The following is a 22159-nucleotide window of genomic DNA, read 5'->3' as shown; positions in this document are numbered from 1 at the left end:
TCTATGATTCTGATCCTATGTGCCAAGGGACATGTAATTATGGTTTTCAGGTGTTCTCTAAGTCAGTGCTAGCTTGCATTGAATGTGCTATTTATAAATGCATATAAATAATACCAAAATATAGTTGACAGAGGTATGAAAACAAGCTGTACCTAAAGAGTGGATACTTCCCTCACCAAGAGAACCACAATTATAATTCAAACCTACCTGCATTATACGTTATAGTTTAATATTATACATATTGCAAATAGTAGCAAATTGGTGTTCTCTGTTCTCCTTTGAAAATGAAAAAAAGATTAAATAAAATTACAAAGACAACACAGGCAATAAATAATCACACACTACTGAATCCTTTTATTTACCCTTGAGTACTTATCACACTGGATAGTGAGAAGAGACACAGATACATAATTCAAAGCAGTTCTAGGACTCAATCCAAAATTCCATGTTTAAGAAAAGCTCTGTGAGCTAGACTGGATGTGTAGCCAGAATGTGAAATTTGAAAGTATCTAATAGTCCTGTGTCTTACCTTCTGTGATGAGGCTTACTTGTGAGTCAAGGACAAAAGGTCGGACCATAAGTCCTTAGGAATAAAAATAGGATAACAACAATATTTCAAGTCCATTTGATTTTTTCATTGGCAGATGAGAAGAAAACTCTCTCTTTTAGCCTGAAGATGTTTCATTAAAGAATGGACCTCTGTGGCATACATCCCTCATTTGGAGCAAGAAAGGACAGTGATGTTACAGAGAACCAAATTATATTATCCCTGGAGCAATTGCTTTTACAGAGATGCCACCACCAAAAATGAAATGTGTGGGCATACTACCCATGATAACTCTAATGGAATTAGACTAGGAAAACATAAGGAGTGTGACCAATGGAGGCTGATGGAAATACGGAGGTCAGATAATGTTGCAAAACCTGTGGTGACTGTTTATCCCCATACTGGCATTTGAGCTGGCTAGTCTAAAGCTGAGTTAGGGGGCTTTGGATGAGTGCATAAATCTTTGACAATGTTACAACATTAAAATGACAAACAGTCTAGAGATGCATTTGGTTCAGCCAGTATCTTTTATTTTAATACAGTTTCAACTTTCTGAAAAGAAGTATATTACAATGAATGTAATACAAGTTTGCAGTTCCACTAGAACGTGAACAATTTTGTATGTTTTCTTCAAGTCTTTTTCTAGGTTTTCATAAAACCATAAAGGCACTTCCCCAGGAAACTCTCCCCTCCCCACTATGAATCTGCCTTTGTATACAACAAAAAACTTTATTTCACCTGCAGGGAGAACCACTACCTCCAACATGTCACTTATAAGAAAGAGTAAGTTTTACCTGTAGTTGAATCTTGGTAATTATTTGGAATTCCCTGATGAAATTCTCACCACCTCTGGGAAAGTATTTGCTGACAGAAAAAAAGAAAAAGGAACTACTGCACACGCACACAATTCAAATCTTCACTTGCATTTCAAAATGGTCGATAAAAGGGGAGACATATGCATCAACACAGTGCATTAAACCCCTTGCATGCTGGTACCATAATGGTATATATTATGCATTTTCCATTAGACGAATTACCTTCATACAGATTTTCCCCCAAGACTTGCAATGTTTTATTTGCATATATACATAAAATATACATGTAGTATATGTTATATAGTGCATTTATACAGTACATAGTTTACATGTAATATATATATTCATAGGCATTTCAGTCTATACCTGAAGTTAACATCATTGAGTGGTTGCAAAATACCCAGCCCTGCACGGGATTGATCTAAAGAAGGACATTGCACATCATTGTCCGCAAGTTCTATCTCAAGATATGAAAAAATCAAAGCCAGAAACTGTTTAATTTCATGGACAGCAAATATCCTGCCAGGGCATTTTGCTGTGCCGGTCCCAAATGGCATATAGTAATACTTCAGTTTGCGACCGCTGTGGTAGAAGTCAGTCTTTTCTTTTCCATTCTCATTCAGAAAGCGATCATATTTGAATGTCTGTAATTAAACCCGCAAAAGAGTTAATTGATATTTGAATACCTTCAAAGAGAGATAATTCCATTAGGACACAAAATGCAGGCTGGGAAAGAAATGCCTCTAGCAGTAAGCATATTATAGTAGCACCCAGCCCCGTGGTGGTGTTTTGGAGAAGATAGTCCCTGAGAAGTTCTGGTATGTGGGACATGATCCCAGGTTCTTTGCTGGAAACTCTCCTTTTCTTTTATGACCGTCTTAAAGTTGTAACCTCCATTCTTGTTCATGCAGCAGAACTGAAAGATTTCTCATTCTGTGCCTCTGGGAAAATCTTATCCTTACCCTTGTCCTCCCTCAAACCCCCACAATGGTGATTTTTCCTCACCAAGGAAGGCAGTAAGTACAGGGCTATCCAGGGCTGGCAGCACGCATTCTGGTTACACGAAAATATATTTTGCATGCAGTGCTTGCACCAACTTTATTCTCTTTCTTGTCTATCGTTACATATCCAGGCGTAAGAACAGACTGGAGTTCAACAGCAAAACAGCCATGGGGCACCCCTGACAAATGCTCTATTTAAGAGGAATATTAGCTTCTGCTAGAGCTCAGAGCTTAACGCACTTTGATAAATACTTACCAAGGGATCAGCATATATTTCTGGATCAAAATGCAACAGTTGAGGATAAAGAGCTACAATATCATCCCTGCGAATGTTGTAAAAATCATTCTCTAAGTGCAAAGTGAAATCCTCCTTGGCAACTCGGAACGTCATGGAGGCACTCGATAGCCTCATTGCCTCTTTGATGATGCTGTCTGTGAGGAGAAGAAAAGGAATGATTACTATGGACATAGTATGTCCCTGGGGGAGGTCCTGCATTTTGAAATATTTCAGAGTCATGATCAAACCCTGCATTTAATAGAAGAAATATTTTATCCATAACTTTCTAACGCTTAAGAAGGTATCTTTCTCATTTATTTTTAGCATTATTATTGCTTCTGCAGATAACACCAAGGACTTATAGTTGATGTAACAGAATACTTGAAAGTGAGACACATTTTCACTTGAGATAAAGAACAAACCACTCAACACTGGAAACGGAATGAGAAAAACAATACTGCAGTGATCAGGATTTTCTGAAACTTTAAAAGGTGATGCATGGAAACCAGTGCTCAGAAAAAGTAACTTGTGGGGGGTTTGCTTCATTTTTAATATAATAAAAAAATTTTTTTTTAAAGCAACAGTAGTTAAAAGGTGTCATTTTCAAAACTCTCTGTAACTTGGACACTTTTGAAAAATATGCCTGTAATTTGAAATAAGAAGAAATAAAAGTTATTGGAATATTCTGCTTCACATCATAAGAACGGGGATATAAAATTTGGCAACACACTTTTATTTGATCTATAGTCATTATAAAAACCCCATGGTTTTGAATTATCATGGGGTCTCCAATACTGTATTATACAGCAGTACAGCAGTATTTAGACATGCCATTACCAAGAAAAAGTGCTATTCACGTGAATTTTGATACTGTCGGTACCACCCGGGACATTGGGAAGACTGATTTTGTACATACAGGGATTTTTCCCCAGTGTTTGTTAGCTAATTCCATAGTAATTCCATAGCAAGCATTTCTATGGTAATAAATAGAAGACTCTGACAATTGTGGTGCCATTTCTGATACTCCTGCATAAAATAATCATACCTAGTACTGGCATATTATCCAGTTGTTTCCGGTTTAAGGAAATGTGTTTGCCATTGGATCTGATCTCTCCGTCACTTTCCAAAACACTTTGCACTTCCTTGGTAGCAGCTGTCATTGCTTCTGGGTTCCTAAGACAAAACCAGCAGAACTATAGCATAGTTTTACACTTAAGGATGCTTTAAAAAGGGGCTGTTGCCATTAACTTTTTTCCTGACTAAACTTTAGTACCTTTTAAAATTAAAATATTGCAGCAAAATGCTGCAATTACACTTTTTCATGTCTTGGCAAAGGTATGATAGCTTCAGAAAAAGGAAAAGAACCTCAAGTATTTGATTCTGTCACCAATGGTAAGTGGGACAGAACTGAGGTGCGCAACAGGTAATAAACAGTAATATTACTAAAAAGCAACGCCAAGCATAAGAAAAAAAGCAATCAGTTGTAGATTAGGAAACAGCCCCATTGTGGGTAGAAAGTTTAGGAACAGGATAATAGATCAGTTTCATAACATCACTTATCCTGAATGATGTCCAGGACATGACGGCAGTATTCTGTCTAGCTGAAAGGAAACTTCCTAATAAGAAAAGTCCACACAGTATCTTTCACTGTCCAGAGTTTCTTACAGACACAGAATATATGAGCTATGGTGAACTAACAATCCTGATGAATGCACAATAAAACAGGCTTTTAAAAGACTCCAAGGCCAGATAGACCTAAATCCAATGGATTCTTGGAGTGCAAAATACTAGAGAACCTCAGATATTAGCACTGGCAGGTCGCTACAAGGGTGCAAGCCACTGGCTAAATAACAACGTTAGCAATTTAGATACATACTTAAGAGTTAGTTATGCTGAGGTGGATTATACTGCACAGACACCCACTCTAAGATGGACATTTAATAGTATTATCTGAACTGTGCATCCTTTCATGAGTAAGAAGCTCAACAAGTCTACACTGCAACATCAACAGGATCTATCAATGTAAAAACTATTTTCTACTAAGTATCTGTGAAAACAATAATAAAGTTACAGCTCATTTTGCCAGCTCTAATGAGATGGTCTAAAATTGTCCAGTTACACTGGGAGCCTTCCATACAATTAATGTTCTGACTGCAACCAGCACTTTTAATATCATATCATACAGATTTACTCCAAAGCTTTCTTGGCAAAGTGTAGCATTGCCCTGGAGTGTTTGTTGGGTTTTTTTAAACACTTCTACAGAAGACTTACTTAAGGAGATAGAACAAGCTCCAAAACGTGGCAGGAATGGTGTTCGCTTGAGAGGCCCAGAGCACTGCCACATGGGTCTTCGCTTTTTCCATGTCATCGAAAGTTGACAGAGTGTCATTCAGGAACATGCGGAGGGTGACAAGCTCAGAGAGGTTATTCCTCTTCAGGAGGTTCTCATGGAGGAGTGCCTCTCCCAGCTTCTCACGTGCGCTATGGGCACTCTTGAAGAGGTGGATAGGCAGCCCTGCCACAAGGGCTGGAAAGATCCTATCAAATTCCTTGAAGTTTTCGAGGGCATTTAGGATATGAGCTCTCTCATTTTCTTGCTTTGATGATAGATTTTTGTCATTATTTAAATTAAATTCTTTACCAAAAAGTGTTAAAAAGCCAGACTCAAACATTACCTGGCAACAGAATGCATAAAGTCCTTCTGTCACCCAGGTATTAGACTGAAGCTTAGACGTTCTTGACTGCAGCATTGCGTATTGTAGGTTTTCCATCATTGCTTCAATGAGGGCATCTAAGGCATTACCTTGAAGGGTTCTAATGAAAGTCTGGTGAAAATTTTCAGTGGTGTTTCCTTCTGCTGGGTCAATGCTACCATGCCCAAAAGCCTGTCACAAAAGAAATATACATGATAAATAAGGCCTATCATAACCTTAATGATAAAGTCTATCAGAAATGAAAGACAACATATTATAGCTTACTAGAGGGAAGTATAATAAGGGCTATTAATACTAGAGCTGATACTCTCTCAGTGAAAGCAGTGAAGTAGGCAAATGAAAATATATTTCGATAGATGCTTACAAACAGATCCCAGTGACATCAGCAGGAGCCTTTCTGCTTACTTCAGGAAGAGTTTGACTGAGCTGCTATTGTGTTGCATCGTTTTTTAAGGCCTTAGGTCTGACTCTTCCATAGTAGTGAGAACCCCCTGAGGAAAGTATCGGCTTCCGCAAGCTACATTATCATTTTGAAGATGGTGTTAATTGTATTTCTGCTTTAGCAATTTGGGATACTTCACGTTTAAACAATGTCATTCTCTAAATCTAAATCTCTAAATCTAAATCACTGCATATTTCATTTCCATTAAGGAAAGGGAAAAAAAGACACGGATGTTTTAAAACAATAGAAGTGCAATAATGTGAAAACGATTCTATTTTAAAGGCACAGTTATGCTATCAGGATTGACTGGGTATGTCTGTCCTGCCAACAGATACTTTGCATTTTAGATATAAAAAGCATTTTTAAAGGGGTACCTTGGCAGAAGTAGCAAAATGGAACTTTTTCCAGTCCAAGTGTTTACCCTGGCGGATCAATGCATGGTATGAAAATGGGTCGGTGAGGAAATGGATGTATTTCCCTGCTACTTGGCAAGTGAAAATGTGGCCATGCTTCTTCTGCTTTTCTCTGAGGAATTCAAGGGGATTGGCACCAAATTGCAAGGCACAGCCCAGGTATGGAAGGAACCCATTTTCAAGTGGTGGTTCACCTTGTCGCCTACAAAACACAAACAAAGCTGAATCTATAAGTATGTATAAAGAGCTCTTCTAAAGGACTACCAGGTAAGCAAAATACTGAGGTAATTTTTAATGTGAAAAAAATGCTACACCCCACTTTTCCCCAAACAAATAGTATACTGACAAATAATTTTTTTCCCCTTCAAGGACTAAGCCTTTTGTTAGGTCTATGGTAGAATAACTTTATGGTAGAATAACCTTAACAGCCCTTATTATAATAAACATAATAAACCACAGCTTGATTATGTCATCTTCTTTTCCCTAGATCAGGAATATATTTTTCACATGTTTAAATGCAGAATTGTTGCCATTAGCTAACATGCACAGTTATGAAATTGTTCCATAAATGAATAATGCACCCCACTAATATTGTCTCATATATTTTTGGGCAATGGCATCCACAATTCAATTTGAATACCAAAGGGAACAGCCTTGTCGTATAGAAAGATTGTTACTGGCATATCCCATTTGATTCAGATCTTGCTGAAAACAGTGGGAATTTTGCCATGATCTTCAGTAAGCATAAAAGTAAGTCCTTCTGGCAAAGTGTCATTAAGTGAAACATATGTTTAGAGTGAAGCATATGCTCCAATGATATATTTTATAGAGTCAGAAAACTACTTTCCTGCATTAGGATGCCATAGCTGCTAAAATAACTTTCAGATACTACTTTAGCTTTACCAGTAAAGTCCTTATATTTATTATCTGAATTTACTGTTTATTATCTGCATTCAACTATTTTCATCTTTTTTTATTAAACTTTTTAAAGTAAAACAAGAAAATAACTGCTGAAAAGTATGAAAAGACAACAGTTAAGCAAATTACTTGCTCCTTATGCAAATGTGCCAGCAGGATCAATGCTTTTAAGGAATATATATTCGACATAGTAAGGTACATAAATATTACCTTTATTACACTGTGTTACTAGGTATGATAGGCTGATGATATGAAAATGTTGGTAAGTAGGTATTACACTATAATTATATATAAGTGGATATTATCTATGATTACAGTGCATGCAAAAGTACAACCCAGTGCTTTAGGAAATTGGGACATGCACATTCATATTTTAATTACCTCATTTATGCATAGATTTGTATTTACAGCTATGTCTAGGCATTAACTCACTATTATTAAAAAGACCATACACAAAAATCCTATTGTAACATAAATTTCTCAGAAGACCAAACAAATGTACAAAGTATATCTGACAGAAACAAAGGCCAGGTACTCTGAGATGTATTTACAAAGATATTTCTTACCTCCTCCTCCTCCCTAGAAGAAACAAAAACCCACAGCAGAGTATTAGCACTGTTCCCCAGACCCATGATGCTATGAACATTTCTGTTAATGCCCAAAAACTTCCAAGTGGAAAATTGGTAACTACCAGTATGGCAGGAGAGGTGACTGAGAATGATACAGAAGACAGGCCATGATTTATATACTGTAGGTGCACTCCTGTATCTAATGGCATTCAATCAACCTAGCAAGCTATTGATTAACCATTTCTGGAGAGAGCCTGTTTCGTCTCTGTTCTGACATTTTTCTGCGGAGAGCTCCACTGGATTGATGGAGACAGTTGCAGACATGGCCTTGAGCTAATGTCACATATCAGTAGCAGTTCCAAAGTAATCAAACAGCTGTAATAGTTGATAATTTGAAGGTCTGTCAGGTGTGTTTTGATTTGCTCTGCAGATTTACCAATTGCAGTTTATAGTTCAAGTTTAGCAATATACGAAATGGTTACTGACAGGTGTCCAGAGGAGTCAGATTGGGCTAAAAGGCTGGGTTCAGGTTGTCCTTCAGCTGCCAGCCTGCTGCCCTCATCCCCTCCTTCTCGTGGACTGACTACCCTGGTTCTGGAATGCCACAGCAAGAGGGAATGGCAGGGGTTCAGCTGTGGCCAAAGGAATGGCTTCAGAGATGGGCAAAATGGGCTTTATATAATGCAGCGTGAGAGAGAAGAAAGCAGGATGAGGCAGTCCTATTTCTTTTACTTTGTTTTGCTTGCTTGGTTTGGTTTTGCTTGTGGGTTTGTTTGGTTGGGTTGTTTTTTTTTTCATCGTCCTTGAATCACCTTTTATTTTCCCATTAAATCTTTTTCCCTCTCTGTTTCTGACTAGTGAGAGTTCAAACTCTGGCTTGCCTTTAGCACAGGCAGCAGATAATGATCCCTCATTAGTCATTCAAGGCCTAATATGTTTCCAAGGGGTTTAGTCACTTTTTCAGGCTCACTTTTGTAGGCTTACTTTTGTATCAGTACTTGCTGGTATCCCTACAGCTGTGTGATAAAACAGTAATGACTTGGTCCTGTTTGCTGTCAAAATTGAGCACTACACTGAAGGTTCCGAGCTGCAAATCTGGCAGATGGGAATATTGTCCTGGCTTCAAACCAATGAAGGCAGAGAGGCACAGGGTAACTCTGTTCACATGCCATTACATTTGAGGCAATTTTTAAGTTCCTATACTGAAGAAATGAACTCTTTGTACAGCGCTGAGGTTTGCCCTCACTTGATCTGAATAGCAACTGCTTTTATGTGCCTGCTCAAAATCCTTTCTCTCACCCCATTTTCACTTAAGCACAGGTGTTTCTTTTGTTTATGCTCTTTCAACAAAGTTCTAAAATGACAGAGAAAATAAGATGGCATCAGAAGTTTCAGTGATCAAAAGGTGCTGTAATTCTATTCCTAGTAGTAATTTTTCCTCACAAGGGGAAGCACATAAAAAAAGGAATGCAATGGAGATGAGTCAGGAAAACTGTTTTTCATCAGCTGAATTTAGCTTGTTATAACAGAGTTGCTTTATAAAAACAATTTCCTGCTTGTTTCCATTATGGGAAATTTCAGTTCTGGGTGTTATCTTTGACTACATGCTATCACCTTCTCATCCTAAACAAGTATGTTACTTTTATTACATTTGTGTCTAATTCTGATTGCATGTGTAAGTCTCAGCCTTATGTCCCTTATGTGGCAGTACCCTTAATAAATTACTATTGTCAGCAGAGTTGCTTTTTCATAGTTTAAAGGTGTTTCCTAGTTCTAGATCATCTCCCATCTGGTTTCTTAAATAGGCCAATCTACAACCCCAGAGCCAGCCAGTACCATAGTAGGCTGCAGCCTATGTCTTTGTGATAAATGTACGCAGGAGTGTTGTTTGCCTCAGATATTGACACAAATTCAGCAGGTGAAAAGTGTGAAACCCCTTTCATTTATACAAGTGGGCATTAGACTTTCCTGATTTTTAGCAGCACCAGTGGAGTGCACTGATGTTCTGGATATGGTATTTCACTGTTCTTCAGTTTCAGACAAAGACATGACATCTGGCTGGATACTGGGTCCATTTCACACTGCCAAAGCTCAGGCAGTTGCCACCAATCTGTACAGCAGGGCTTGAAAGCACCATGTTGTTGCATTTATTGACAGGTATTACATTTTCTGCAGCATGTTATGTGTTGTGTATGAGGTTGACTCTCTTGCCCCATCCCAAAAGGGCAACTCACAAGAGTTACGGATGCAGTCAGAAACCATATAATGACTCATTTTACCCTGGCTTTGTGAAGCACAATCCTGGCATAAAAGGTAAGAATAATATTAGTGCAAAGAACTGACATGACTTGGGATCAAGACTCACCTCAGGCCAAAGACACCAGGAGAAATAAAGAAGCACGTATCTTTGAATGTATAAGCATTTGTCACTGAAGGTTTGAATATGGGTGTTCATCCCTCAAGAATAGTGGAGAAACTCGGCAATGCACTGGACAGTAGTTAGAAAACACAAGACCTTTAAACAACTGTCATTTGACCTTTTGGTTAAGCCTTAGTGCATACTGAACTAGAATCAGTCCAAAAAAGGTCAACTCAAGAGGATGTGGGTGCACACAAGGTAGTGTGCTGGTATTTTACCCAGTATGATATGTTTAGTACCTGCTTCCACTTCAGCGTGGCTGCTCACACCAGCTGCAAGGTCAGCAGAGATACGGCTCTGTTTGTCTTCCGGGCCATGACTTGTGTTGAGACTGATGCTTGGTTACATTGCACCACTTTCCCTAAGACATTTTCACCTAGCTATGGGCAGAGGCTTCCAGGAGCACTCTTACCTGTCACCTCTGCTCCAGCCCATGAAGTATGTTTGGTTATGGTCTCTGAGGAGCCAAACTGCTCCCATAAAGCAAACAGGCCCAGCTCGCATCCATGTGATTCCTGAAGCCTCATAGAAGCCTTCTGGCTTGCTTTGTACAGAAGCAACTCACTAACCATCCAAACCCCAGCTTCCATCTCCTGTGTTGTAGCTATATGGCTTTCTTCAGTCATGACCCATACGTGGTATTTAAACAGACAATAATAGATAGGCCAAGCTGAAGTGAATAGTTTTTTTCCAGTCTTCATAATTTGGAAGCATTGAGGCACAGAAGGGTGTGATGGAGTTAGGAGAGGCTGCTGATTATATTTGACAGTAAATAACAAATTTATACACAGCCAACTATAAAAAACATTTATTCACTGGAATTAAATAAGGGGTACACCCTGTAAATAAATTATTGACCTTTTTCTTTTGCATGTGTTACAGAAACTGTGTTAATATCAATATATTTCATCAACAGACAAAAACCACACAAAAAAAACCTCCAGCTTGGCAGTGTGGAGGCAGCCCTTCAGTTAACGAAGCAGGAACAGCCTGATGTGCCACAGCCAGGAGGCATAATTCCAGCTACAAATCATATCTGAAGCTATGAAACAGGTAAAAGATACCTCAGAAAGGTGGAGCAATATGAAAGTTTAAACAAGAAATGGCACAGCATAGCTGCTTGTAGCTCAGAACCTTTTGCAGCCAAAAAACTGCTAATAACTAACTACATGCCACCACCTACTGGTAAACGTCTTCGAATGGCACTCGTGTGTTTACAGCAGTCATAGAACTGTGCTAGTCAGTGTTTGTGTCTTGCTTCTATAAAAGAAAAATTGTATTTATTTTAGGTGCATATGTATTTTTCTTTGCACCTACATACATGTAAATACATGTTAATAGTTTTTATAAAAACTCAAATACTCCTAGTTTTTGGGGAAGGGTAACTTAGGTTTGTTCAGGGTGTGGGTGTTTTGAAAGCTGTGGATTGTTTCTTCTGTGCTGATAAGCTGGGTAAGACTGCTGAGGTTCCTGACGGCAGAGCTCAAAACCTGACTTTTCTGGGATCACTGTGAACGTTGCTGTCGATTTCAACAGGATTAGGGTTTTGCTCTTCTCCAGCCATGAGAAGCAGCTATTTTTAGGAAGGAATGATGGCCGTCATCACACAGGATCCTGTACTGAGGGGACAGTCCAGAAACTGAAGGTCCTTGACCAGCATCACTGTTCACTTGAGGCAGCCCCCGTGTATTTAGAAACTGGAAAGCATCAGCAGTGCTTCTGGCACAAAGGAGAGGATGCTGTCTGCTGTGTCCACCAGGAACACCAGACCTGCCCTCCCACCACGTAGTGTCATTGCCCAGCCTGCCTTTGCCATGGTTTCCAGCTGTGCTTTGGCAAAGACCTGCCATCACAGAGAGAGGTTAATGGCACAGAAGCTATTAAGTCCTCATTTGATGAGTCCACACTAATGACTCGTCTCCATTGCATTCTGTTTTTTCAGTGCTTCCTCTTGAGGAAAAATTACTACTAGGAATGGAATTACAGCGCCTCTTGATCACTGCCACTTCTGATGCCATCTTATTTTCTCTGTCATTTTAGAACTTTGTTGAAAGAGCATAAACTAGCTGCTGTTATCATGGGATCATGCCAGAAAGGTGGTATCTTCCTCAGAGAGACTGTAATCCCAAAACCAAATCTAACAGATCCCTGCCTGGATTCACCTTTTGTCTGGTTTTCTTGGGTAACTGGAAAAGGTGGAAGTCTTGTATACCTAAAGAAGAATTGAGTATCTAAAAAAATATGAGTAAAACAATATTAAAGATGCTGCAGAGAATAATGTCAATCAGTTTAATTATTTAATGATCTACATAGTTGACAGTAAATTCATGCTGCTAATATAAATGTGAAGTAAATACATGCTAATCGTTCTACAGCTCTATTTCAGCAACTGTCGTGGTTGTTCAAAGGGCAGATTTTATCTACCTTTCACTCAGTCTTCTGCAAAATTTGTGAGTCATCTCTCTCCAGGAAAATAGTGTGCTCAGATTTATATTTTGTTTTAATTATTATTTGCTTTTCAGTAGATTGTTTGACTGTAGTACAGTAGAAACACGACTTTTCTGTAATCTGGTATCTTTGTGATATCTTTGACCCTGTCATGTTTTGTCATCATGAAGCACTCTGCATATATACAGTGACTTGTATCTGCATTAGGATAAGCATAGAATTATAGAATAGTTAGGGTTGGAAAGGACCTTAAGATCATCTAGTTCCCCCCCACTTACCACGGGCAGGGACACCTCCCACTAAATCAACGTTGGTGGGTTATAAAGTTGGACAGGTTTGGGAACTGGGTTTATTTGCATCCTGTTTCAGGACTGTTGCTGCTGAGCATTTAATAAGATGCACAGATGTTTCCTTTAATGACTAAGTTAATATTTACATCTATATCTTAGAGTATCCTCTGAATGTGCTCATATATCAAATAATGAACTTTGCTTGTTTACACCATATCAGTTCATTTTCTCTCTGGGATTTTCTTTGTTCTTTTGCAATGTCACTTGAAAACCTTTCTTTTAAAACCTGGAGCTTACAATGCCACTATCTTTTCTTTAAGCATTATATACTAAATATCATTAGCAAACACCATCCCTTCATTTGAATGAGAGTATTAATAAAATGTGGCATTCTGTCATAACAGGTTTCCTTAAAACTGTAGAAAAGAGAACTATTCGACCTGTAGTTGCTAGTAGCTACTGAGAATATTAAGGTTTAATTAAGTTACCCTTTTCTAGGTATTGCATAGAAGAAACTGTAAAGAAAGAGAGCAATTATGAAAGCAGAGACAAAAGAGAACTGAGATGGGAACCCTAGCAAAGAAAGGAAATAGATGCAAAATGAACCATGAGGAGTCATTAATACTCGGTGCAGCAAACAGCATCATCTTAAAGCTTTTGGTGGTTCCTTTTTTTTTACTCTGGAATTGAATCGCATGATTTGATAACAAAACAGCACTTTCTGTATTATCCCATTACACCTAAAAGCCTAATTGCAGGTACTCAAAACACTGAGCTGGGAGAAATAAAAGCTTAGATGTGATTACAGAAATTATGCAGCTCACTACTACCAAATACTTATTCGGAGAAATGTGGTTAGGTAACGAGCCAGTAGCAGACTACTACAGTGTAATTGTCTGGATGAAAATGACAAGCTATTCTGGGCTGCCCCAGTAGATGGAGCAGGGAGTGTAACGGTACCTTCTGCCTCCCTTTGCTTCTTTTGCTTTGCTTACGCTGCCTCTTTTTATTCATTTAATTTTTTTTACTTTTTTTTTTTTTTTTTTAAAGTGCACCGTCCTGTTTCCCACATACCACTGTAGGTTACTAGTTGCTCTTTTGCACCTTGTTGCATGCATTCATCTGCCTGAGTTAGCCGTCCATTAAGTGTACCTCTTAATTCATGTGTCCTACTTCTTCATAGAATCATAGAATCATAGAATCATAGAATAATTAGGGTTGGAAAGGACCTTAAGATCATCTAGTTCCAACCCCCCTGCCATGGGCAGGGACACCTTACACTAAATCATATCACCCAAGGCCTCGTCCAACCTGGTCTTGAACACTGCCAGGGATGGAGCACTCACAACCTCCCTGGGCAACCCATTCCAGTGCCTCACCACCCTAACAGGAAAGAATTTCTTCCTTATATCCAATCTAAACTTCCCCTGTTTAAGTTTTAACCCGTTACCCCTTGTCCTGTCACTCACAACTCACCTTACGTCTCCATTTAGAAGCCACAGAGACTGAGATGTTAAAAGGTCTCTGTAATTCCAAGTTTATGTCAGCAGTAGCAAGTGGTGTAAGACAACCAGAGTGGATCTATAGATTGAAATGGTGCTGAAGATCTGATGTCCCCTCTATCCATATTTTGGAGGTTTATTCCTTCTCTCTTCACACTAGCTCTCTGGTGCAATGGACTGAATAGTCACCAGCAGAACAGACTAGATGTCCTCCTGTATTGCAAAGGTTTGCATTCATCTAAAATTAAAAAACGCACTTTGTAAAGTCCAGGCCTGCCTCACCAGATGCAAACCAAAGCATTGAAAGAGGGGACATCTGAAAGGTTTGCTTTGCACTCCTGATCCAAACTAAAATGCTAAAATACGTACGCCCAAGTTTATTTCTACAAGCGTATGTAAGGCTTTTCCCCTTTTTACTTACATCTTCAAGTAAGATAGTATTGCATGACATTTAAACCTCACAATTGTCAGGGTATAGAAATTGAATAGAACGGAAAAGCTGATCAAGCAAGTCAAAACAAAGGCTCCAAGGAGGCAAAGTGGCTTAACCAACAACAAGCAAGTACCAAATCCTTTCACAGATACCTTGGCTCTTGGTTTAGCAGACGCTTTAAATGGAGACCAAAGGATAGGAAGAGAGAAGGGTTGTTTTGCTGTTCTTCACTCCAAGGCAGCCATCTAGATGAAATCAATCTGGTTTTATCTTTAATAGACTGGAAGATAGCTGAAAGGCTTTGGCAACATAATAGGAGAAGACAGAGACTGGCTGGCCAGTTTGTAAAGGAAATACTAATATGAAAAATAACCATCGACACCAGTACTTATTCAGTGACTTCAGAACTCTGTTGTTAACAGCTATTTCCATCTTCTCTGTGTGGGTGCTTGTATTCTTCTGATCCTACAGCTTGGGTTTTTTGACCTGTAGTCAACAGTGGGGATGCTTCCTTCAGGCTATGGCCACTGCAGATCTAAAGGGGAGACAGAGGCCAAAAAGGAACCAGTAGCTGGAAACCATCAGCAAGTTCCCCTGGATGGTGATTTCAGTGGCTGTTGTGGCCACTTTGGGACTGAAGAAGTCTCCAGAAGTAGGGAAATTGAGGAGTGGGATTAACAATGCCATCTGGAAAACATCTGCAGCCTGGAAACACTGAGGGCTGCCTGGTGGGAATTTCCCTCTTTTCATGGTCCTCTATCACTTTTCCCTTTGATCTATCTATGAATACAGGGATCATTCTCTGAGCACGTCCTTGGTGGATCACTCCTAGCCTGATCCCTAGGTATCGGAAATTTTGCCTGGAACAGCTGTACATAAATGTGTCTTTTAATGTAGATCTAAGCTTCCCTGTACTGTGTAAAATGTAAAGAGCTAGACGAAGTGTGGGGCACACAGCTATGCAACTGAGATATGTTTTATTCTTCCAAGGGAAAACACGTGTCCTTCTACTGCTAGAATAACTTGAATGTTGTGTTTTCCCCAACGCTATGTGCTACTTTTTACATTACAGCATTTATTGGAGAATACGAGTGAAAGAATTGAAGAGTGAGTTCCTCTATATTGCAGCAGAAATCTGCCACTTATAACAGACAACTATATCCAATCCAAAGTCATATCCTTTTCTGTGATATATTCCTCTTCATGATCATATTTTTATACCACCAAAGCTTTTTTGCTTTTTTCCTTTTCTTTTTTTTTTTTGGTTAAAGGGAACTATGGTGGCAGTGAACAATATCTTCACTGTACAGAAGGAAGCAAAAATAAGTCATGGTGTTGTAATAGGCATAATATGAAAGTATGAAAGCAACTTCAAAGTGCTGCTCAACTGTCTAGATTAGATTAAAAAATGATGAATATGGGACTACATAAACAAAGCTGCCCAAAGCACAGCCCACTAGCTTTACACGTGAATTGGCCTTCTGGCCTGAGAAAATGGAAATGCAACTGAATGCAGATGGCTAATTGAAAAACTGTGTCAACTCTTTAACAAGTGATTTTGATTTTCCACTACCAGAATTACTGTAATATTGTGTTTTACATATTTCTTTCTATACACTTTTATATTATTTTTAACTTAAATAGGAAAAGACAAGAGATTTAGCTCGTATGGCTTTACTTTTCAGATGAAAAGACTTAAACCACAAGCAGAAAGACAAAAATGAAAAAAGAAATACACAAAAAGAACATGGCAACGTAGGAAGAAAAGCCTGATGAATAAGGGATGACAGGTAGGTGCTGCAGAGAAGAGGAGCTGAAGAAGATAAAGGAAGGCGAGGTAAAAGACATAAGCAGCAAAAGAGCTGGAAAATTTAAAAAGGGTAATAAATTACTGCTTTTCTTAACAAACTGACATCAGTGTTCCAGTAGCCATACGGCTCCAGACTGATCTCATAAGTTAAATAGGTTTGGTGTGGTCAGAAATGTAGTGGCAGCCTTCCAAAAACCACTCCTGAGCTACAGAAAGCATCTGACTTGCTGATTCAGTGTGGAGACAGCTCTCCAGAAGAGCGAGGGCACTCTGCCAACACCAATACATGCCTTTGGATGAGCTGCCTTTTGATAGCTCATGGCAATGCAAATTCCCACAACAGTCTCCCCCAGAATTTTTGGGCTGGTCCAAAGACTTCCAGTGGTGACAGATGTAAAAGGAAAATTCTAATTATAACTGCAGTGGTAATTTGTGACAAAGGAATGATACAGCACGGAGACTCAACTGCAAGAAGAGGTTAAACTGGCTGGAAGCAGGAAAGCCAGAGGCAGAACAGACTCCTTGCAAGGGAGTGAGGTTTCCCCCTGTAATAAGAAACAGCCTCAGCATTGTCTTGTAGCCACACTGGCATGGGAGCACTCAGGGATTCAAGCTCATGGGTCACCTTTGGGCAGCAGAGCTGGGCTGTGGGATGGACCCATGGCCAGGCTGAGGTGCTCCATGCCACCACTCTTGGGATTGGTGCTGGTGCAATTGTAAATAAGGAACCTGCTTGAGGTTCTTTGCATATTGCATATTGAGGTCCAACTGCATACTGCAGTAAGATTCTACTCAATGCATTGTTCATTAATTTTTTCTTTTATATTTAAACTCCACATGTGTATGGTACCATAAAAATTCTCCAGCAGATGCCACTGGTGAGCCCTGCTGAAGTGGTTGACATTCCTATCTGCCCCAGCTCTCTTCTCTTCTGACAGAGGCTACCTTCCTGGCAGCCAGAGCAGCGTGAAAGAAGTGCCCACCTCCATCCCATCACCTCAGCCCTGAGGCCAGTGTCTACTCAAGCTTACCCTCAGCGGCATTTTAAGACCAAGCGCTAGGCTCCACTGAGGCATGACAAGGAGTAACAGGTTAAAACTTAAACAGGGGAAGTTTAGATTGGATATAAAGAGGAAATTCTTTCCTGTTAGGGTGGTGAGGCACTGGAATAGGTTGCCCAGGGCGGTTGTGAATACTCCATCCCTGGCAGTGTTCAAGACCAGGTGGACGAGGCCTTGGGTGATATGGTTTAGTGTGAGGTGTCCCTGCCCATGGCAGGGGGGCTGGAACTAGATGATCTTAAGGTCCTTCCCAACCATAACTGTTCTATGATTCTATGCTTCCTCATGTTCCACTTCTTGTGCTTGGCACAAACACTTGTGCCCTGCGTTTGCAAAGTGTGGAGGAGAGGTGGCTGGGGTGTCCTCCCCAGGCCTACCAGCAGCCACCATGTTTGCTTGAGTGGTCTCAGTGGAGCTTCTTGGGCAGTGATATTCAAGCCCATCTAAATTCCTGCTGCATTTCACATTCATCTGACTCCAGTGTATGACTGTGACTCAGTTAAAGCAGAACACAGAAATATGCTCAGACAGGCTATTTTATTTATGCATTTTGAGGGCAGAGGCGTCTGTCTGTAGTCTTCTAGCCCGGCTTCATGCTTCATTTGCACCACAGAATGTCACCTGAATCAGACACCATAACCTTGGCTTGAACCAGACCGTATCTAACATGAATGAATAAAATGTTGATTTAGAGACAATGGGAGAAAGAAAAAAACATTGAATCATTGGGGAAGCAGTTAAACAGTAAAAAATACTGTTACTGTGAAATATAGGCCTCATTTCTACTATGCCTACCTAGGCTTTACCACATAAAACCAAAGAATACAGATTTTAAAATACAGAAACATGTAAATCAAAGATAGAAAAAAAAGCTGTTTGGCTATTTAAGTCCTTTCCAGTGAAGCCCCAGTTGTGGATTAGGCACAGGAAGAGCACAGTCACCCCTCCCAGCTGTATGCTCAAATCCACCCCTTTGTTGGCTCTTTCTTGCCTCCTCTCTCCTAGGACTCACCCAGGGTTGTGCATGAAGGAAGCTGTTGTCTGCAGGACCTCTGCTTCATCTGCCCTAATGGTTGGAAGGTATCTAATGAATGAGGAGAGAGGAACATCTTTGTGCTCACGCCCTGGATGGGCAGGCTGAAAAGCAGATACTGTTCCCACCTCTGCTGCAGAGTCCTCCTGCAGTGACAAACAAGTTCTCTTGCCAGGCTCTCCACAAGCAGTCTCTGTGTTTTCCTCATTTTCCAGTTGCCCCAAAGAGGCCCTAGAGTCTAATTTATAGAAGTGTTGGGTGCATGCAACCATAAGTGAAATCAGAAAGGTGATGATTTACCAAAAAAATCTGTTTTCTCACAAACATGAGACACAAGTTTGTAGAACCGAGAGCTCAGAATAATGTATTATGAGCATATTCAACTTAAGTGCCTGAATTCCCTGTCTGTATCCTGGGAATCATGATAGAAAATAAATGAGTGATTGTTTGCACAGCACTCAGCTACTAGAGTGTTACTTAGAAAAGATGGTGACAACATTAGTATTTCCATCTTTAGAGCAAAGTTTGAATAGCAGACAGGAAATCGGGCATGAAACTGCCAACTGAACAGTGGAAAATTATACTATACACTCACTGAGCACCATCCACCCTGTGGGCTGAGGAGGGGACAATGAAAGTAATATGTCATATTGCCCTTAAAGGACAGGGTCAAACCTATACGAACAGGAAGTTGGAAACAAAGTGACCCAGGCAATTTTAATTCCAGCAGTTTCTCCTGTTAAGTGCCTTATTGGAGCAAAGCTCCTGTACTGTAATTGATTCTGTGTAACAGGTGTAACATGCTGAAATTCTTGTTTCTATAGGCAAACTCAAAAAATTCTTATTTGGGAAGCCCAGAGGTTTATTGACACAGTTCAATGCAATGCAGCAGTTACTTAAGTTGGTTTGGGGTAGGTTTGTTCTAGAAATGCAAACAGTAGGTCTACATCAGGACACTCCTCGTACCTGGGTTAGAGCAGGACCTGTTAACTCCCTCATAACTACCCCAGGTGCAGAACTGCTTTAATACAAATATTCCATTTCCAGTACTGACAGGGTGCTATCTTGCACAGTTTGTACATCGTTTGAGTGACCATTGATAATGTCTTATTGTTGGAGGGGTGGAGAGCTTCCTAACAAACAAAAGCATAACTTGTTTCCAGCTTCAAAGGAGAAACGTGCATTTTTGGGTAACAACCATGTATTATTTTATGATGTTTTTTGCAACAGCCAAGACTGATACCTATCAGTAGGTGGTTTTTATTATTGTTTGAAAGTTGGCACAAGACTAGTAAAAACCCCACAAACAGTATATTGACAATGGAAAAATACCACACTATCGCCCATGGGTGTTCTAATTTCAACATCAAAATCTGGTATCTTGGCCATTTGTTCCACTTCTTAACCAATACAGAATCTTTCTGCAAATACCTCAGAAACTAATCAAGAGCCACTTGTTCAGACAATTCACCTCTGCCTCCTTGGAGATCCTCATTCTTGGTGGAGTTCTTAGAAAGATACAGCCAGGCCTTTCCAATGCCCCTTCAAACTCTGAGCCTCAGAAATATTTCCCTTGACCCTGGGTCTTCAGTTCACATCACAGAGTGATTGAGGCATGTGCCACCCCCTTACAATCAGTTTCCTGGATTCTCTAGGGTGGGTACAGGGCTTCACCGCACTGACCTCACTGCAGGATGAAGAGTTACTGAGCACACAAAGTTTTAAACCTTTGCCCACACTTATGTCAAAATCACTGTTGGCCATGCAGAAAATTTAGCACTTCAAATGCAGTAGCCATCTGTCAGTATTAAAACAGAGCTAGATTCCCCACCTCCCTCCTCACACAGAAGGCACCTAACACAGGATTTCTGTGAACCCATACCCTCCGCCCAAAATAGCCCGTCATATATATTTAATGATTTGTAATTGCATGACTCAGTAGCTGATGGTTCAGGTGCTGGTGGGCAGGAAGGTGTCAGGCTTAGCTGATGGTTGGATATAGAACAGGAGCCATCTGAGCAGCTAGATAGAAGCTGTTCTTTTGGTATTCAGCACTGCTGTTGGCTGCTGCCCTAATCCTCTGCACGCCTGTAATGGTCACTAAAGATGCTGGCAACTGGAGAAGATCAAGAGACAAGGACTGGAAAATATAAATTCCAACAAAATCCCTGTTTAGCTTAACCAAGATTATGACTGTGGAAGCAGTTCAAATGGTGAAACAGCTTCTTAGTGGCAGTAGGAAGGGAATTAGCCTTCCCACTCTTTCCTGTGCCTCCCTTCTTTCTCCTGTTTCAGCCACATCCTCCCTTCCCTTGCTCTGGGTGGTGCTGGTGCTTGCAAGATCCTTTTGTTGCTGGTTTGGCTCTCTAACCCAGTGGACAAACAATCATTTTTTCTTTTATGGATTTGATTTCTGCTGGAGCAGTGACTTAAGCTGTGCCACACAAGAGCCTGACAACTGCTGGGACTGGCTGAGGACAGGAGAAAGAGACTAGAGGTGGGAGCAGACCTCTAGACTGTGCTTATCAGTGCTGGCAAACTGATAAAAGTCCTTCACAGAACAGTGGTTTCTTAGCTGAAGAGAAGCTTCAGGTTGCTCAACACATTTAATTACCTATATTACAGACTAGATTCGATAACAGTCAAATAAGCAAGCAAAGAATCCTAGTGAAGAAGGATTTTAAAGACTGAAAATTGAAGCTAGAGAACTTCATGCTATAAATAAGGCAAATGACAAATGGAGTAATTATGGTAATTGAGTATGAAAGCGTCTTTCCAAGCTCGTTCTGGGATTTTCCTGTCGCTAGCATATTTGCATCATAGTTTCTCTGGGGGAGCTTCTCCAGGAAATGTGGTCAGCTTCAGAGGTGTTCCAGGGGCAGAAGGCCCACACAGGCACTGGATCATGGGCCAGCTGACATAGTCACTTCAGCTCTGGAGTGTCGCAACTCACTGACACCCGGCCAGCAAACACGGGAAGCAAAGCTGATACATGGCAGTTCACAGAATCATAAATCACGGAATGGTTTGGGTTGGAAGGGACCTTAATGCTCATCCAGTTCCAAGCCCTCTGCCACGGGCAGGGACACCTGCCACTACACCAGATTGCTCAAAGCTCCACCCAGCTTGGCCTTGAACAGGAATGGGGCGGCCACAACCTAGCAAAGCATGCTTTATTACAGGAGAGGGAAGGGGTGATAAAGAGACTGGAAAATGAATTAAAAAATATACTTTTCCTTCATTAAGATAACAGCTGTGAGCCCATAAAGGCAAATGAGTGACGTACAGGGTAAAACTGAAGAACGCCAGTGGAGAGTCATCGGGTAAATAAAACAAGCAGCCAGAGGTAAACGCTGCCGGCCGCGGGTGACACAGCAAGCAGTTTCTAAGGCAACTGAGCCTACGCCACCCGGCTACCCGACCCTCCACCTCACAACCGCCAGCCCCTTCCCAGCCCGGCCAGCCCC

General features: G+C 40.4%; 1 protein-coding gene across 1 annotated transcript; it reads right to left on the bottom strand.

Annotated features, from left to right (window-relative positions):
• Positions 1 to 1057: 1057 nt before the first annotated feature.
• LOC134171275 (cytochrome P450 7A1) lies at positions 1058 to 8844 on the bottom strand. Its single transcript, XM_062633336.1, has 6 exons — positions 7694 to 8844; positions 6171 to 6411; positions 4912 to 5525; positions 3686 to 3813; positions 2620 to 2795; positions 1058 to 2006 (listed from the first exon to the last, which is right to left on the bottom strand). The coding sequence occupies exons 1-6, from the start codon at positions 7903 to 7905 to the stop codon at positions 1707 to 1709; spliced, it is 1671 nt and encodes a 556-aa protein (XP_062489320.1). The 5' UTR covers positions 7906 to 8844; the 3' UTR covers positions 1058 to 1706.
• Between the last annotated feature and the right edge of the window lie 13315 nt (positions 8845 to 22159).

This window comes from Pezoporus occidentalis, unplaced genomic scaffold, assembly GCF_034315485.1.
Source record: "Pezoporus occidentalis ecotype Australia unplaced genomic scaffold, CSIRO_AGI_Poc_V1 ctg4, whole genome shotgun sequence".
NCBI lineage: Eukaryota > Metazoa > Chordata > Aves > Psittaciformes > Psittacidae > Pezoporus > Pezoporus occidentalis.
Note: the sequence above shows the minus strand (reverse complement) of the source record. Positions and strands in the feature narration are given on the sequence as shown.

Bases quoted from the DNA above. Each gene is read 5' to 3' on its own strand.
- LOC134171275 (XM_062633336.1), bottom strand. From the start codon at position 7,905: ATGCCATTAGATACAGGAGTGCACCTACAGTATATAAATCATGGCCTG. The intron at 5,526-6,170 runs GTACCCCTTTAA...CTTTTGTGACAG, and splicing joins ATTTTGCTACTTCTGCCAAG to GCTTTTGGGCATGGTAGCAT. The intron at 3,814-4,911 runs GTAAGTCTTCTG...GTTTTGTCTTAG, and splicing joins AGCTTGTTCTATCTCCTTAA to GAACCCAGAAGCAATGACAG.